At 43.1% G+C, this 19509-nt stretch overlaps 1 protein-coding gene across 2 annotated transcripts in view; it reads left to right on the top strand.

Annotated features, from left to right (window-relative positions):
• mecp2 (methyl CpG binding protein 2) overlaps positions 1-19509 on the top strand; it is a 33157-nt gene continuing 13648 nt past the window's right edge. The window contains exon 1 of one of the 2 annotated variants that reach the window (XM_029253996.1): positions 1-102. In XM_029253996.1, the coding sequence (XP_029109829.1) occupies positions 32-102 (71 nt within the window). In that variant the 5' untranslated portion in view covers positions 1-31. Of the gene's footprint in view, positions 103-1155; positions 1587-19509 lie in introns of those variants that run through there. The other variant, XM_029253997.1, reaches the window with a different exon arrangement.

Consider the following 19509-nt stretch of genomic DNA (forward strand, 5'->3'; position numbering starts at 1 on the left):
GCGGAGGAGGAGGGGGGGCTGCCCACAAAAGATGTGTAGTGAAATTGTATTTATTTATTTAAATAAAAAAATGGCCGCCGCAGAGAGCGGAGAGGAGAGACTGTAAGTGTGAATCGGATACATAAGCTCTCATTTCAGCCTCCGTGTGGATTATAAGCGCGTGTCGCGCACTGCGCACTGTGTAATTTTGTCTTTTACGTTATTGCATGTTTATCGTGAGCGAGGAGGGAGAGGCGGGGAAAACACGTCAGAGTATTTTTCTCCCGCTTTACCATTTCGGTGGGATGAGAAGAACATTAATTTGCGCGTTCGGTGGGAGGAGGTGTGTTTGTCTGTGTCATTTTCTGACGTTTCTGAAAAGTCCCTTTGCTTCGTACTCAGTTAAGTTCGTGCAATTTGCACGTCGGGCGAATGTTTTATTCCCTTTTTTCTCCCCCCTAGTTTCTCTACTTGAAGCTCTCTCTCGCGTGTGAGCTTCCACACCCCTTTGTAAGCAGATTTTATAATTCGGCTCCGGAGCTACCAGGCTAGCGAGGCTAACTCAGGTAGCAGGACGGCTAGCCGGGCAACCGCGGCTCCTCCGCCGAAGACAGGCAGCAAACTTGTCAGTGCTCCTTTCCCGTGTGTCGCCTGCAAGATGACATTTTCGGCAAAGAAAGAAAAAAATAAAGAAGCACAAGCTGAACTGGTGTCTGAGCCTTTCCATGTCGCTGTTAGCAGGCTAGCTGCGCTGTGCAATTTTGGCAGCCTCGTACATTGCGTAATGACTTTATTTTTATTATTAAAGGGAAAGTAGGAGTCAGACACGGTATTTTTTAATCTTTTTGTCGGTGTCGGTGGGGAAGTGTTGCGGTGCTGCGTTGGCCAGCAAAACGAGAGTGTATTTAGTGCCGCCGACTTGGTGCCAATGAGGGAGCGCTACGGATAACTTACTTTCGTGGTGAAAATGGACGGCTCGCCTCACTCACTGCCACTGGCGGGTGACAGACATGTGTGCGCGCGAGTCTGAGTGTGTCCGTGTCTCTATGTGCGCGCGTGTGTGTTTTCTGGGTTTTTTTTATAATATCCCTGTGCTTGTGTGCGTCGGTGACCACGGCGATGCGATGAAGACACCTCAGTCTCCCCCGTCGGACACACACAGCCTTGTTGCGTCATTTGTTATACTTGTGGACACACTGGTCCCTCGCATCTTTATTCGCACGAAATCACGTCAGCGCGCACAGCGCTGCCGGGCTCCGTTCGCAGAAAACACGCATTATTGTTATTATTGTTATTTTTATTCTTATTATTGCTGTTGTGGTGCTGCTGGTGACATGTCTGTCCCTCTTGGTTCCCCGCGTTTAGCTAGTAGCTGCTCGTCGGCTGAACGCCACCAGCGTCTTGTGCGAACCGCCGGCCGTTCTGCGCGACAGGGACCATTTCGACGAGGACATTTCACATAATTGAGCGCGCAGCGTGTCGGAGACGGTTTTTTTTTTTTTTTTTTTTTTTTTTGGGCGCCGAGAGAGCAGAGGCCCGCGTGTGTGAGGCGAGCGCCTGAGGATGAGGACGGTGAGGAGGGTGAAGAGGATGTGGTACACACCAGTGTGAGTTCACCTCCCGCTCCTGCGCTCTCCATAAGTGCGTCACTCGTGTTTTTTGGGCGCCGAGTCGAGTGTCTCGCGGCGGCACGAAGCTCAGCTCCGCTGGTTCCTCATCCATCACCGCGAGTCTCTCTCTCTCTCCCTCTCTCGCCTATGAGCCTGACATTGATGTGCGTTTGCGAAGCTCTCCGGCTTCTCTTTCTTTCCTCACACACAAGGCCACTCGTGAGGCTTGCTCGTTTCCCCACCACCAGTTTACCTTTAATACGGAGAGAATATTTCTAATGCATCGTCCGTCAGGTGGTGTTAAGCTGCCGTGCTTTGTTCCGTTTTCGGGCAGGACAAAACACCTCATTTTCAACTAGTCGAGGCGGTAAAAAGAGGGTTTTTAGCAGCGCACTCTCTTCGCCCGCCTCTTTTGCTTGTTCATATGTAACGGTCGCATGTAGCGAATGTGCACTTTTTTTTTTTTTTTTTTTTTTCTCTCGGAGAAAGCGACGTGCGCGCGCCCCGCGCACCTGACTGAAGGTCTGTCTGAAGTTTGGCGAAAAGAAGGTCATTCGGCAGCCATTGTTTTCAAATGTCTCCTTTCTGTTGTTGATGGGCCTTTGGAGGAAGCTTTTCTCAAAATGTAATGTTTGGAAGGAGTCAGCTTGCAGTGCTGCAGTGCAATTGGTGCGGCGTGGCGTGGCGTGGCCCGCGCGCACCTTCACGGTGTGTGTTGTGCCTCTGTGTCTCCGGCCCTTGGTCTCGTGCCTTTCTAGGGACATCCGTCTCCCGAGTGTGTGACAGCTGGCCCTGTGACTTCACCTTGCTGCAAGACTCTTACTAAGTCTTACACCCCATCGTTTACAGCGAACGTGAGGGGTGTTCAGCATGCCAGCTGTCACTCTTGGAGGTTTTTTGGAAGTTATCATCATTCACTCACTTGTTTGTTTTTTTTTTTTTTTTTTTGGTGGCTTTATTGTTGTTTTTGGGCGTGCGACAGTACACGTCTGAAACAGCATGTGAGAAATCACGTTTGTTTTTCCCCAGATCTCGCACACTACGATGAAGTAATTTCGAAAACCTCGAAAACCTGAAGTTTTCCTGAGACGGGAGCGGGCGAGATTTCAGGGGGGTCGGGCGCACAAACGATAAACGCGGCCTTATTGTGGGTTGCGTCCCTCAAGCAACCACGTTTATGGACCCGCTTTCCCCGAAGCCCGTGGAAAGCTGTGAAACCAATTTAACAATTTAATCATTGCAAAATTTGAAAAGAAGAATGTTTTGAGCAGTCCCGGAGCGCCATCACCTACTGCTAGGCCTTGATTAGGAAAAGGCTTCAAACTGGACATTTTTAATGCATGTGAAATTAAATACAGGTGACCTATATTTTATCAAGAATATTAGGCTGTGTCGCTGCGACAGAAAAATAATTTGTAAGGGTTTGCGTGAGTGCAAAATGCAATTTGGGAAAAAGCTGTTTCTACTTTTCAGTTACGTAACTGTTTTCGTGCACGTGGACAGCCGGGATCCGGTTTAGTTGCAAAATGTGCAGAGGTCACGCTTCCAAAAGAGCTTAATCATAAGTCATATAGCAATGAAACTCCTATTTGAAATCAATAAGTCTTTGTAGAATAATTGGCAAATTTGGTATCAGATATGTGACCCACTGTGTTCTCTTCATGCGAAGATGCTCTTTTGAACCTTTTTGGAGGCTTTGTTTTCATCAAGTTTTACCAACAGCACCTTTCAGTTGTCTGCACTGAGATGGACCGAATCTTGATTAAATCTCATTAAATCTGTGACCGACTGACTGAAATATTTTTGTATCATTTAGGAAGTAGTTTTATGGTTCTTTGGCTAAGGACTATTTCACTCAAATATTGCTTGAAGTTTTGCAACAATAGTTTCCGTCTCTCCTGGATAATGACGTGAATATAATGTAGAGGCAAGACTAAAAAAAAAAAAAGACCACTTAGTTTGACATGTTTATCTTTTCTAATAATATTATGAATTATCATAGAATTTTTTTCATTGCGTGGGCAAAGTTTTGGGATCTTTTTTCTTAAATTCTTGTGCGTCCTACCCAAACGTATTTTAAACCTTTAGTTATTGTTTATTACTTTTGACTAACGTTTTTGTTTTTAGGGTCATCCTCCTCTCTCTTAGTAATGCATGGTTTTCTAGGCAGTTTTGACTGCCACATCCCTGTGTTTGCATGCATGTTTTATATGTAAGCGTTTTCCAGTTTGCTCACTGTCAGAGCTGCTCATTTCTCTACGCCCCTCGTGTTAAGCGGCACAACACAGGAGCTGCTGGAACTCTTTGCAGGCGTGGCACGTGTCTTTTTGTTGACAGACGCCAACCTGCAGGCGCCTAACAGGTGTGTTGGAGACAGTTATCCTTTGGCCAACTGAGGAACCCTGAGCGACTTAGACCTTTCTTTCCGTGTGGCGTGAAAGGCTTTGGAACTTCTGATCAAAACTAACACGATGACCGGTCTGAGGCTTAGACTGCACTGGTATTTACCTGTAGTCATCAAAACACCTGCTACATTCCATGACAACGTGTTTTGTTGAGATATAAGGAACTGTGTTACAACACGTAAGATGAGCATGTGGATGTATTTAAAGCAGTGTTCCTGAAAAACAGATGGTCGCAAACTGCCACCGCTCTTCGTCTCTCTTCTTGATGTCATCATAGATTCTCTCTGCAGGTTTATACCTTGCAAGGTAATCAGCGTTTGTTTATACATGCAGAGATTTACGTTAATCTAAATGGACTTTTTTGTTCACAAAACTCCTACCAATGAAAACCACATCCTTTTCACAGAATTAATTTTTTAAATGTCTTTTCATGTGCAAACTTTTTTTTCTTTCAGAAGGCTGATGTGGCACCTATGCATATCTTTGTAGTTGCTAAAGCTGCCCGCAGCGGAAGTGTTTGTGCTAACCTCATATGATCTGTGCTTATTGCAGTGAGTATATAAATGTACATCCCCATCGTTGGGCAAGATCAACAAATGAGGTTTTAGTGACGTTCACGTCAACTTTGACTTCATTTGTATGTCACAATTGTAATTTTAGAAAATTTGAGTGGTAGCGGGAAATTCCATTAAACATTTACATTTACGCTTATTTATTTAGCAGACGTTTTTCTCCGCCTCATCTGACGGCGTCTTAAATCTCGCAGAAAATACAAAGTGTGCATTACATTAGCAGAAAGAGACTTGGATGCAGACACGTGATTCTAAAGCACAGTTAGTTTGTTACTCTCCACCATGAACCAATGTACTTCACACGAGTAGCAGCATAAAGGTTTAATTAATTTCTACTAGTCAGGTAACCTAAGCTGTATTTTTACTGTTAGGCATGTGTAATTTTTTTCTGAGAAAATGTATAGGACACATTACAATAATAATTGCTGGTCTAATTAAACATTTCAAAGTTTTAGCGTAAAGAACATTGTTTTTTCTATTTTACATTCAGAAAAATTCCTGTAGTGAACATTTCTTTAGTTGATGCTAAACACTACTATTTTTCACTACTATTTGATTTTTATGTGACTGTCACTTTGATTAAATGGGCAAAAGTGATGATTTGGCCAGCTTTTGTTTTTGTAAAAGGTTACCGTCTGTTTTGTTTAGTAGTAATTTATTATTTAACTCTCAAATTGATTATTTTAATTTATATTAATTCTGGGTGAAGTAAATTTTGTTACAGCAAGAGCTGTAGATGTAATATTTTGGGCTTATTGCCAATTAGCTGTAGATTCAAATCCAATCTATGGTATATGCTCACAAGTAAAGTACTTGGCTGCATATAAGTATATACCGCACAGGTGTGTACGGTACATAATGTAAAATATTGTGCGACTTTTTGTCAGTAACAGCTGAGAAATAAAAAAAAAAAAAAAAAAAAAAGGCTTTTCAGGTTGATAAGATATGATCACCTTTATTCCTTTTGTCCACGTTCTGCAAATTGTAATGGAGTGGTGGTGTAGGGGCAGTCTGTCATAGTAATACAAGAAAGTAAATTTTGAAAGAGCCTAATAGTTTGTTTTATTATTCCCTCCCCTCCCAAAATACTGAATTGGATGTAAGCATTCAAATGTTTAATAAATTTTTTAAAAAAATTATGCATATTTTTAGAGACATGAATGTGAGCACTCTGTGTTGGCTCTGAACTTCATGTAACTGACCACAATTTTCACAAATTTATCACGTACCACAGGAACACTCGAAACACTTTAAAACCTATAACAAATTCATTATGTTGTGTTCCAAATGTTTTATGCAAACCTTTCATCACAGATTGTTTTTACAGTTAAAGCAATGGGACACACCTGACTTGTCATTTAAGGATTTCGCATTAGAAAACTGAAAATATTGTAAGGCAAAACATTTCGGCTGCAAGAACTAGTGATGTATTGATGAAGATGTTTAAAATCATAGCTTTATAAGCAAAGCTAAGAAGTCTATAAGCCTGAGGAATTTAACTTAGGAAATATCTTCGGTTGTTAAAATAACACCTTTTCCGTATCATTACATAATTAAAGGGATAATTTTTACTATCCTTATGTTAGGCAATGCAATTTCATTGAAACGTGCACTTTATTGTTACGTATGTTTTCAAAAATTGTAATTCTATGATGAAGGTGTTGACGTTTTGTGGTTCTATCAGAAGAAGATGCACTGTGTGTGAAGAATGCAATTGTGTATCGTCGTATGTAATCCTAGTATTTTTTTTAAAGGTAATTAGTAATTGAAAATATTTATATTGCGCTCCATAACTTTATTCTCGTGAATCAATTGCTTAAACCCCAATTCTTTTCTGTGGTTCTGTTTCCTAGTTTCCAGGGTTTACCCTCCTAACCTTTATGTGCATAGGCAAGAAAGTATATTTTCAAGGAGTCTCCTTGTTTATCCATCCAATTTCAATAACATCTTGTTCTGAGCAGGGTTGCGGTGAACTGGAGCCTATCCCGGAAGTACTGAACGCAAGGCTGAGGGGCGGTGCGCCCGGTACAGGACGCCACTCCATTGCAGGGTAGCCACACATGCACACACCCACTCACCCATTTACCATCACCAGCGCAGCTGAACTTCGTGTCTTTAGACTATGGGAGGAATTCCTGTAGACGCAGGGAGAACATACAAACTCCACACAGACTGAGCAGGGATTAAACCCACGTTCTCTCGCACTACCCAGGTGCTGCGAGGTGACTGCGCAAATTATTGCTCCACCGTGCCGCTCTCTGCTTGTTTATTATTATTTAAAAACACATTTATGTTTTACTGTTGTTAGCTTTGCAGTTCTTTCACTAGCAAAACTCATGTTATTTCCAGTTGTTTTTCACTTCTATCCAGAAGATTATTTAAAAAATGGTTTTTGTAGACTTGATCAGCACTGAGGGTGTATTATTTATATTCCCTGGCTGTGATTGTTTTTTTTTTTTTATGCTGATATTTTTTTTTCTTCTTCCCCCCCAAATTAGGATTTTCCTAACGTGGGCGATGTTATCCTTCTGTAACATAAATGCACATTTCTTTATGACTCCCCCTCTTTTGATGTTACAGCAATCTCGAAACCACTCATGGCACATCAGAATTTTTTTTGTGTCTTGATACCAAATAATTTGTGCTTTCAGTCAAGGTTTTAACCGAAACAACCCAAATAAAATACTTTCAGAGGATTTAGAGGTGGCTCTTAGGTTTGTGGCACTAGTTGTCCTGTTTTGCCCTTGCCCTCAAATAAATTTCAATGTTTCAGTGAACTAATTGATGACAAAGGGTGAAGCAATATAACCCCTTGCTATTGGACTGTTCATGTGTTTGTCCTGCACATTTTTTTTTTGCTTTTTGATCCTGAAAGATTTAAGAATTAACGTGGTTAGACATGTGAAGCGTTTACTGCTATTTGCTGTGAAGTAAGTTTGATGGATGCAAATTTTGCATCGCCTTTCCTTTGGGCTCCTCATCCACATTTAAATGATGTGAGTGGGATGAATCCCAGGCAACCATGTCCTCTTCCTGCTCACACTCCAAGGCTTAGCAAAAATCTGTATGGCAACATTGGTGTGTGTGTGTGTGTGTGTGTTTTGAGCCACAATAAGGACACTGTTAAAACACTTTGCTCATATCATAAGGTGCAGCTCCAAGGGAAGCAGCTGATTTATTTTGCCATAATCATGCTTTGTAAACCCAAATTATCAGCATGGGAAAAAGCATATATGTTCACCCCCCCCAGGGCTGCATGTGCGTTGCTTCTTGTTCCTCACCGCTCCCCTGGTCTTACTGGTCCAATTTAAGCTGTCGCTCGTACTGTTTGCGATTAAGGCTTTGTCCAAGGTCACTTAAGGAACATAGAGAATTCAGCAGGCATGCAGAAAAGAGACCTGCAGTTACCAGATATACTTTATCATTTAAAAAAATAAATAAAAAAAAAAAAATAAATAAAAAATGACAGAATGCTAAGAACAATGTGATGTTAATTGCCGGGTTGTGTGCAAGGCTTTTAAACTTGATGTCAGCCCTGCTTCCCCTCCTGGGGTCTTGGGTGACTGGCATGGCCAGTAAATGCCGGACTGTTACTTATTGCTCTCTTGATTTCTACGAGCATTGTGGGAAGTTAATGGACAGTGAAGGATGTGCACCGAGGTTGTGATTTTGCCTAATTTAAGCACTGAAATGCACAAATTTTTTGGACACTCTGGGGGAGTGTTCAAAGTAATTTTGCTGGATTTTCAATTGATGTGAGCACTGCGGTTGTTGGCAGCTGATTTACCGACGTCGTGCTAAATGCTATTAAGGGATAACCAGGTATTTACATTTATTCGTTTAGCTGACGCTTTTCTTCAAAACGACTGAAAACGTTCCGATTATCGCGGGCTACAATTATTTACCCCTTTATACAGCTGGGTAATTTTACTGCAGCAATTTCGGGAGAGGTACCTTGCTCAAGGGTACTACAGCCAGAGGTGGGGATTGAACCTGCGACCTTAAGATCCAAATGCAGTAGCTCTAACCCTGTTTTTCCCCTCACTTCTAATGAGTTTTGCCAATCCGAGGTTGTGTTTTTAATTACGTAACTTCGCTGCCCCCACTACAGCATCTGAGACAAGGGTTATAAATGTTTCTTAAAAATCTCCATCTCCAGTTTGGGATGGTTATGTGTCCTGGCAGACTTGAAGGAACAGAAGCACATCTCTACGTGGAAGTGGAAACTGACAGGCGTTTGCCTGGCCGACCGCCAGGAGGTGCTGATGGAGTGGTCGGCCAAGACGCCCTGCCTAAATTCCACAGTGCTCTCAATGGTTTAAAGCTGTGGAAGCACGTGTCCTATGAAATCCAAGTCAAGATGGTCGCATGTAGGAATAACTTTGTTTCTGTGCCGTGAAGTAACGCGAGCTATGAGGTTGTGATGTTTATGCCCAACAACTGTATATGTAATTAACACCAGTATAGGGTGGTGTCCTAATAGTTTTCGTTCATAAATAAGCTGTTGTGCTTCAGAATGCAGCCTTGAATGATGCGCTCTCAGGAATGCCAATGAATTTAAAGTGGTCTCCAGAGATGGAAGTACTTAATGATTGTGAGATTTAAGACTGAAGGTTATCAAAATTTTTACTGGCAGTTAAGCGTAGTGACTCGAAGGTCAAGGGCTTTGGTTAAAAATCTGTACGCGCAGATTTCATTGTAAACTCTGCCGATCTTAAGCAAAAAATTTGAACCGTCCTCGAGATTTGTTCCGTGGCAACGCGCTTACTCGCACGCGGTCCATCTGTACAAACTATCCCATGTTGCACCGTGTGCTCAACACCCAAATATTTTCAGATGACGGAGTGAGGAAATGTTTTGCCAGCGCCTGTCTTTCTGAGATGTGAATATATGCTGACTTTTATTATGAAATCTAAGCGAATGCTTAAAATGAGGCTCCTGGTCCTTGTACATCACCATGCCTGACTCAAGGTCAAGGCTTTACCTTCCTTTTATGTAAGGAATTGTTTACCTTTCAGGGCGTATGAACCACATGGCATTGACACGCAAGGTTCTTGCAGTTTACATGCGTTGTAGTACAAATATGCTGCGCTGTTGGTATCAGCTTGTTTGAGAATTTGTCATGTTCACGAGGCAGAGTGTAATTCGGTGATTCTGTTAGGTGGTATTTCGCAGCATGAGTGCCCTTGTGTGGAGTGATGTGCTGTACATGGTGTGCCCCACCTTAGGACCTGTGCTTTCCTGGCTAGGTTAGTCTTTTTGATAGTGGGCAGGTGGACAGGTGCATAAACTTTCCTGATGGAAAGTGCACTAATTTGAAATTTATTTTAACTAAAGATGAATATGATACATCAGGGGGGCGCAGTGGCACAGCAGGTTTGGCCTCTGCCTGCTCTCTGGTGGGTCTGGGGTTCGAGTCCCGCTTGGGGTGCCTTGCGATGGACCGGCGTCCCGTCCGTGGTGCATCCTCTCCCTCTCCAGCCCTACGCGCTGTGCTGCCGGGTTAGGCTCCGGTTTGCCGCGACCCCGGTTGGGACAAGCAGTTTCAGTCAACGTGTGTGAATATGATGTGAATAAATAAGATCGAGATAATCCTTATTTTATTTCAGTTTTTTTAAAAGGTTATTCTGGCTAATAAAACATGAAAAAGACCAATTGTGGTTGTTGTTTTGTGCTGTATGTTTTAATTATGCTTTTTCATTGACAAGAAGGGAAGGAAGTGACACTGTGTACATTGTGAAGCAGCACACAATGCCTGTCTGTTATTGAACAGAATGGGGAGGGGAGGGGCACCCCTTCCCCTAAACGAACAATAAACAAGTAGTCCTCCTCATGGAATTTTTAACATTTTGTTGACTTTTTTTTTTTTTTTTTAAAGGAAAATCTATTGATCATTTTTTTAAAATTAGCAGGTTTTATATTACCTGCAGTTATTCATGGAAATGTATGCTCCCTTTAGTTCCTTCGCTCTGCGCTTTGTGTGTTGGTGTACTTGATGGACCACCTTGGATATGCAGCTTTATGAGCACGGGATAGAAGGTGATGTATGATTCAGCACTTTATTCAATGGCCCAAACATAGCGTGGTACGCACCGCTGACCGTATTCCGAAGAATCGTTCGGCTTTTGCATTTTAAAAGGCCGGCGCGTTCCATGCTGTCCGTTGCATACGCTCGTATCGTACAGAGCAATACAATCGAGGGGTGTCTCTAAGGTCTGCGTGGACAAAGACTGATGCTTTTACATATTTTCCATGCAACGTGGTTGAATTTAGTGGGCTTTCAATGGCGACGGAGGCTGCCCGTAAGGAAATGGTGTTTGACACAACTCTGTGGCTGGGAAGTCGTGATCGCCAACTGTCCTGTATACGCTGCAGGAGCGGTGTAGTACAGCGGCTTTCACGGTTTTCCACGCCAAGTAGTATCTGTCATGTTTCGTTCCGTAATTGTTTTTATTGAGCTGACGGGACAAAGCTGTCGCCTTTCATTCACTGGATTGCGAGACGAGGAGTTAATATCTTCATTCGCCGACGAGCTTGTTTCTCTTTCGCTTTTCGTTTAATACCGTGTTTTCTTCAGAGTAGAAATATTTACGTTGTGCTTTGTACTGAAACGTTTAAAGGATGAGTGTTGGGAATTCTGATTTGAAATTACGCTGGAATGTATTTTGATAGTCTGCTGTTATTAAATAAAAAGCCTGCGTATGATATCGTGTGCGTTTTACGGGAGCTCCTCGGTGGGCGTTTATGTACGTCGTGTGGTTAAGAAGTTGAGAAAAGGTTTCATCAGCTATGACTGTTCTGGAGATGGATCGTAATTCACGTTTCAGGTGTCTGGTTCTGTGTGGCCTTAATTGGGCCGGCGTTGTTAAATGTAGTCCGTCTTCTCTGACTCCATTAACAAGACATTAATGTCCAGCCGGTTATGTTTTCCCCCTCATATGTCCCCATCTGAACAAGTCATATATTACGGACAGGTTCCCTCCGTGTACTTTTTTTCGTTTTGCTTCTTCAGTGACTGTTTATACCTCTTACAGATTTTCACCATACATACATACACCATTCGTGTACAGTCAGTTCGGTGAAACTGATGGCTGGCATACTTGTTTTTTGGTAAATTGCTGCTGCATTTTAAATTTTTAATTTTTACGTACGAAATATCTTTACGTTAAACGTTAACGTTTTTATGTTTAATTTTAATTCGGTTTACGAGGGTACTGGGGGCGCTTCTATTTACGGTACGTTCAACGATTAAATATGTTTTTGTGAAGAGAGAAATTAATTAATACATGCATTATGTTGACTTGGCATTGCCATGGGCATAAATCATGGGAGCAATCTTTATTTAATCTTTTCTGGCTTTTCCAGAACTGCCTCAGCAAAAGATCTCCTAGTGAGGCCTGGCCATTGATGTGATTCCTTCATGAAATACATTTAACAATTGGTTAATGTTTTACAATTAGTATTTAATTTGCTGTTATTTTTGTCCCCTCACCTTGCTTTAAAGTTCACAATTAGATTCTTAAAAAGCCTCAATTTTGCAATAAATCCTAATCAAATTAAATCTTAATAGGATTATTCATATTTACCACTTAAAATTAATAGGCATCCAAAAGGTATTTAACTGGTACTGAGAGTGAAGCACCACATAGATCCTGGTAATGAAGAAATATTAGCAATAATAAATTTGTATTATTATTATCGCTGCTGTTGTTGTTAAAATAAAGTTGGTGATTTAACTTCTGCATATCACACCTCCTTTCCTCACATTTCCATTGTAATCCCCAAATATTTCATTTTGAGTTATTCCAGCTACTTACAGAACCACCGGAAATTGTTTCACTTTGTGTCAGTTTACTTATTTGCCCATCTCAGTTTTATTTAAAAACTGAGAACAATTATTTAAATCACTTTGGTTCTTTGTGTTGAACTGATTTGCACTGTATAAGGAAGATCTGGCAGATACTACTGGGTACCTTAAAGAATATAATTGTCGGCTGTATCTTGTACAATATATGGTAATATAGTTAAAATTTTATTACTCTTTGGAGTAAAAGATAACCATCTCTAATTACAGCATCGTGTCCATAATTTGTAATGTTCCCAAAAGCTATTTAACAACGAATCCTTTTCTCATTTTTATGTAATGCGTCTGTGAGGCTTTTATTGTCAGTTTTCCCTGGTATAATACATTGTTGTGATAAATATTGTATTAATTGTATGCCTTTGTTGGTGGTAATATCCCATTGGCTTTTTCGCGACGATAAATTTTTAAAAGTACGTTTGTAATTAACATTTTACACATAATTAAGCTGAATAATTTTCCAGTCAAGTTTGCAGTTCGCGTGTTTTCCGGACGAGATTTTTCTTATTTTGGCGGTTTCAAGTTTGAACCGCAAGAAGTGCTTGCGTGCAGGAAGCAATACGACGGGCGGCGGGCCTGGCGAGCGTTTCCGATTTTACGAGAAAGCCCTCCCCTCAAAGGCGCGCCGAAATGTTTAGCCTTCCTCGCGGTAACGGTAGCTGATCAACCATCCCGTTCTTCCTGAGGGTGTGAATTGTGAGAACGTGGTCTTGGTGAGCCATTCTGCAACAGGATGTAGTGTCTCGCTTTTGACTTGTACAAGTCTGCGTTAAGTTTTGAGTTGCACCACGTTCTTGGCTTTCTGCAGCAAACCGCTGCAGTGCAGATTTTAACTTGGAGCGGAATGGCTCCACAGTGAGCGTAGACGTTGCCGTTATTTATCTGCTTTCGCACGTCGCGGAGAACAGTGGTCCGCGGCTTGCCCTTCTTCAAAGGCGATTTGCCGTCTTCCGCTTTCGATAGGGAATGTGCGCGAAATTACTTTGCATAATCTGTATTGTCGTTAGCAGCAAGATGACTGCCGGTATATGCAGCGCACATAATATTGGATTAATCAGGCTGAGCTGTCAGTCATCTGTTAATTTATGGACAGTCCATGAAAAGAGTTACCCTACTATTGTCAGTTAATCCCTAAATCAAATGTTGCCTGTAAATTTAGATGGAATTTAAGAGCTGTGTAATTGCGTACGTTTGCTTGCGGAATTCGGTCCGTGAGCGTGGTGTAAAAAAATTCATTTGCTCAGTAGTGAAACATCCTGTTTCCGAAGAATTTTTAATTGCGGCGCGCGAGGTTCGGCGCAGTCGGCCTTCGCCGTTTGCGTGAAGAGGAGCTAAAGGTTAAGCGCTTTTAAGGAAGTAGGAGGTGCAACAATGACACCGTCCAGTGTCGACAGGGTGTAGATAATGCATTTACCTTCATTTTACTGTAGTGCGTCTTGCATCGGCGCTAATATATCCGCAGACTGAAACGTTTAAGAAATAGTAGCATCGAACATGAGTGGCTGCCGAGATTTTCAAAAAGTTTGTGTGCGATAATGATGGTGAGCAAAAAAAAAAATACACAACTCACCCCTTGAGGACTGAAGTCGAGTCAAATATTATCCAGAAATTGGTACAATTGACAGTATATTTGTATTAGCATTTATTCATCGGCATAATTGATATTTCTATCTCTGATGTATGAGATGTAGTATGAATGTGATCACAGTTCAGCTTTACCTCTTTGGTTATATTTATTCATTTATCAGATGCTTTCTTCAGATTGCATACAACAGTTATCTAATATTTAGTTGATACCTTTGTCCAAGGTTACTAACATTTCTAGATACGCTAAACTGCCTGGTCGTACACACATCTGTACAGCAAAGCAGTGGAACACGCTTGATTATTGAAACGTACACACAAACACCCTAAGGCTGTTATGATTTTATCACAAAAGTTAGTTTTTTTTTTTTTTTTTTTTTTTTTTGTCTGTAGAATACAATGTTGCCCCTTCTTTTAATGTTCAGGTTTACCAGTTTTATTTGAATATTCATCGCTAAGAATATTCATCGCTAACCGAAACAGCGAGGAGTCCTTAATGCATGACTCAGTGTGCTTAGCTGCATCGGTGAAGCCGGGTCAGGACAAATTGCAAGCTAATTTGGTGTAACCCCTGTGCTACTTGATTTTTGATATTGCCAGCTATTTATTGATCTGTTCTGTTAAATGGTTTTACTGTAAACCCTAATGCCAGGCTGAGCGCTGGGTGAGTTGGATGGATGCACGCAAGTCTTTCTTCTGCAGGACCTTTGATCCTGTCATCGCTGCAGACGTGGGGCCTCTTTGAAAGTTTGAAAGGCAACGAAATGTGTTGATCAGGCTTTTAAGCATCGGACATATGGACATATTATATCTGTTGATGTAATGCGCTCATTGTATTTTCCTCTGCGATGTACGTTGCTTTGGAAGAAAGCGTCTGCTTAATGAATAAATGTAAATGTGAACGTAAGGGGGGGGTGCGGTGACGCAGCGGGTTTGGCTGCGTCCTGCTCGCTGGTGGGTCTGGGGTTCGAGTCCCGCTTGGGGTCCCTTGTGATGGACTGGCGTCCTGTCCGGGGTGTGTTCCCTTCCCATCTAGCCTTGCGCCCCGGGTTCAGCTCCGTTTTGCCGCGAGCCACTTGGGACAAGCGTTTTCAGCCTGTGTGTGTGTATGAATGTAATATTTTACAGTGTGTCTTAATGCTGAATTTGTCATTTGTCCACCCATCCTCCGGTAGATCCTGTTCACACTGGTGAGGAAAGCCATGTGTTAAATGTGTTGAACTGATGTGTTGATGTGTTAAATTCAGGACTACATTCAGACTGGATGCGGTGGCGCGGCGGCGCGGCTGGTTTAACCGGGTCCTGCTGTCTGGTGAGTCTGGGGTTCAAGTCCCACTTGGGGTGCCCTGCGATGGACTGATGTCTCCTCCTGGGTGTGTCCCCTCCCCCTCCGGCCTTACACCCTGTGTTGCCAGGTTAGGCTCCGGTTCACCGTGATGTTGCTTGGGACAAGCGGTTTCAGACTCTGTGTGTGTGCGTGCGTGCATGCACTCAGGCTTTGTGTCTCTTTGTGTGGCCGACCGTGTTGTCATGGTCACATAGCTCTCCGCGCTCGTCCCCGAGCGTTCCCGTGGATCTGGTTAGCGATCCCTCAGCAGTGATCTTTGACACCAGGACCGTGGGCTGCCCTCCGTGGCACACAGCGGGAAGATAGGAAGACAGTAGAGCTCCAGCGCGTTTGATCACGGTGACGTCTACCTGTCCTTGTGCTGTAAATTCCCTTCGGAAGTTCACCAGGATGCTGCGTTTGGCAGCTATTTATAGTTACGGTGTGTAATGTCTAGAGGTGTGGGAATTTTTGCCTGCACAGCATGCGCTTTCACTTGTGCTAAAGTGGTTTTCATGTGTAATTCTGTGCGTCTGTGAGCGAACGTTTTATTCCCCTTGAAAACCCGAGCTCTTCGTGGAGCGGAAGACTCTCCGGAAGGATCCGCTCTCGTGCCTGTCGCGAGTTAGTCTGTGAGAACGGGGAAGCTGGGGGGTCAAGCAAGTAGACGTGGAAGTTCAGCCTTCTTCCTGTAACTTTAATTTTCGCTGTATCATATCATGCTCCCGTCACTCATTTGAACTCATCGGTGTGATAAGATGCAGCTATGAACTCTATAAACTTTTGTCTTCAGTGTCTAAGTGTGCTCCACAGTTGTTGCTCTGTTTTACCCTGTCTGAGCCTATGGCCTTAACCCACTCTGTTGGATTTCACTCTGCCGACAGCCTCTCCTAGGACCCCCGCTGGGGATGGATGAGGTCGCGGTGCGATAGCGGAGATCTGCGCTTTACTCGGGGAAGGTGCCGTGGGCCGCTGAGAAGGACCGGGCCCTTCGAGAACCTGGCTTGGTCAGCCGCCAGGGTGTGCTGTACTTCCAGCCTGGTTCCCCTCACTCCAGCCTCCCTACGCAGCTCGGACAGCAGACTCCTTCCACCGTGTTTAGCGCTGTGCTGAGAAGCAGACTGGGCTCTCTCTGCACACGGAGACCATGCACTCGCGGTAAATCACCTCTGAGCCAGTGGCTGCCATTCAGGTCTTATGAGCTTTGTAGAGATGGTACCCCTAACTCTGTTATTTTTTTCACCACCGCGTCAGTGCACTAGATTAACGCTTAAGTCTTAAAGTCAGTCACGTACGGAGCAATTCATAGCACAACAAAGAGTTTCCTGTGCGCTGCCTGAGCTATCGTGTCTCGAGGGAAGCCGTGACAGTTAAGGATGCGGACTTAAAACCTGAAGGTTCCCAGTCGAAGCCCCGCTCCCTGCAACTGTTGTGGAACCCTTAAGTAAAGTACTTACCTTCAAATACTCTGGTAGAAAAAGCAGCTCTATGAATGAGTCTCCAAGTTTCTCTGGGCAAGAGCATCAGCAGAGCAGCAGATTAACGATAGTGAAACTGCTCCTCGTTCTTCATGGTCTTTGTCAATAATCATTAAAAAATCTCAATACTAAATTTGATTGTTTGCCAGTATTTCTGAATATGAACACATATATGCATAATATTTATGTGTATGTAGGTACATATACATATCATATATATATATATATATATATATTATATATAAAATCCATCCATTCAATTACTGCTTGAAATAAAGAAAATTATACACACACACTGAAGCCACTGTCCTAAGCGGAGTTGCAGTGAGCTGGAGTCTAACCCGGCAACACAGGGTGCAAGGCTAGAGAGGGAGGGGACACACCCAGGACGGGACACCAGTCCATCACAAGGCACCCCAAGCGGGACTCGAGCCCCAGACCCACCAGAGAGCAGGACCCGGCCGAACCCGCTGCACCACCGTGCCCCACCAAAAAAGTATTAGATAATAAAAAAAAAAAAAATCATATAATCTAAATCTTAGTTAAAAGATTGATATATGATTGATTTACACAAGCAATTCTTCTTACCTATATGGTTTTAATCAGTGCATCTTGAGGTTCACTTATTTTTTGCACCTGCGCTACTGTTTGTACTACTTTTAAATTTATTAATTTAGCAGACGCTTTTCTCTAAAGCGACGTACGTACATCTCACAGAAAATACGTTACTTGCGTGCAGACACGTGATTCTAAAGTACAGTCAGTTTGTTACTTTCCACCATAGGGACCAATATTCATCACACGAACAGTTGCATAAAACTTTATCTGAATATCGATGATTCCTGTTCGCCTTCCTAGTAATGTATATGTTGTTTTTTTTTTTTTTTGTAATTTTATAAGCATTTACGTTAGATTACAGGAGTAGCTGCATGAAGGTTTATCCGTTGTTTAGGAGGTATGATCTCAAAGTTGTAGCCCATGAACATGTAAGCATGACGTGAACTGAGATCATGGATGAAGTCAGTCCTGCACACATGATCTCCTTTAAACAAAAATATGGATTAGGTCCTTACACACTTCTTATGTCAGATGAGAAAAACTGCTTCTCATTCAGTAGCTAATACTGAACTGCTTAAAAATGGGCTTTTCCATGTAGCAGACAATTATCTTTATTATGAAGATGTAGAAGACATAGGAAGATAGTATATAGGAAAAAAAAAAAGATACGTTAGTTGTCCAACTTTTAGAGATTGCTTATTTTCAAGAATGACAAAAGTTGTGATTGTTTTCATTTACTGACTGCCTACACAGCTTTGAAATCTCTGCCATAACATCACAGTCGTTTTCAAGGTCCGTTGTGGGTTTTTTGCAGCATCAGTTGAACTTTCCGATGCTTGTGAATACTCCGGGCGCTCTTTTCGAAACTAAGTTGTTTTGACTTAATTGAATTAACATTAACGCGTTTATCACTTGTTTCTGAAATGATCAGTTTAAATAATCTGCTGCTTAGGTTGCGATACAGTTGCTGTGATTGGATGAGAGGGCAGCGCGGCGAAGGATGGAGGATACGGTTTCGTTTTTGGAGAGAGAGAGAGAGAGAGAGAGAGGGAGAGAGGGAGAAAGAGAGCGCTTTCTTCTTAGAACTGTGTGCGTTTTCCCTTGTAAACACATCAACTGAACTGCTTGTCCCGTACAGGGTTGCGGGGAGCCGGAGCCAACCCGGCAACATAGGGCGTAAGGCTGGAGGGGGAGGGGACACACCCAGGACGGGACGCCAGTCCATCGCAAGGCACCCCAGCCGGGACTTGAACCCCAGAGCAGGACGAGGTCCAACCCACTACGCCACCGCGCCCCCCTCCCTTGTAAACCTGTTTTAGAATTGCATCCCTCTCCGCCTCTAGTCCCAGCTTTACAGTGAACCGACCTCCACTGCGTCGAACCCTGCGTCTACATTGTTACTTCCCCCATAAGGATGTGAGTGATTTGTGCAAATTGTTATATGTCTATTACATGTGCCCTGATTGAGTTTACTGGGTCCTGCTTTCTGGTGGGTCTGGGGTTCGAGTCCCGCTTGGGGTGCCTTGCGACGGACTGGCATCCCATCCTGGGTGTGTCCCCTTACGCCCTGTGTTGCCGGGTTAGGCTCTGGCTCCCCGTGTGGGACAGGCGATTTCAGACAATGTGTGTGTGTGTATCTCCTAGCTAACACTTCTGTCTTATACACACGGACGAGCGAAAGTGAACGTGCACATTAGGATCCTGTTTACTTACTCTTCGTTGGGACACAGTGTTGACAAAGGGGGATTTTTCACTTAATCCATCAATTAATTGGGTTACTAAAAAAAATCATACAACTGGATACCTGCTGGAATTAGTGCTTTTCTAGATTCGGTAGACCCACTCATTCGTTCACGGTCAAAAACTGCTCCTCCCGCAGGGTCACGGTGGTCCGGAGCCGAACCCGAAAGGCACGGATCGCTAGGCTAGACTGTGGTACGCCTCGGATAGGGCTCTCATCGGTCACTAGCACTTTGACACACTGCGGGCTGTTTGTCATCACCCTTTACACAGGTCTTTCGGCTTTGGGAGGAAACTGGACTGTGGTCCCGGGACAAGCGAGCAAAACGTTACTTAATGTTCGTGATGTACTCCGAGTAGTGGCCTTTGCTATGAATCGCCCTCCTCCTACTCAT

This window comes from Scleropages formosus, chromosome 1 (genome assembly GCF_900964775.1).
Source record: "Scleropages formosus chromosome 1, fSclFor1.1, whole genome shotgun sequence".
Classification (NCBI taxonomy): domain Eukaryota; kingdom Metazoa; phylum Chordata; class Actinopteri; order Osteoglossiformes; family Osteoglossidae; genus Scleropages; species Scleropages formosus.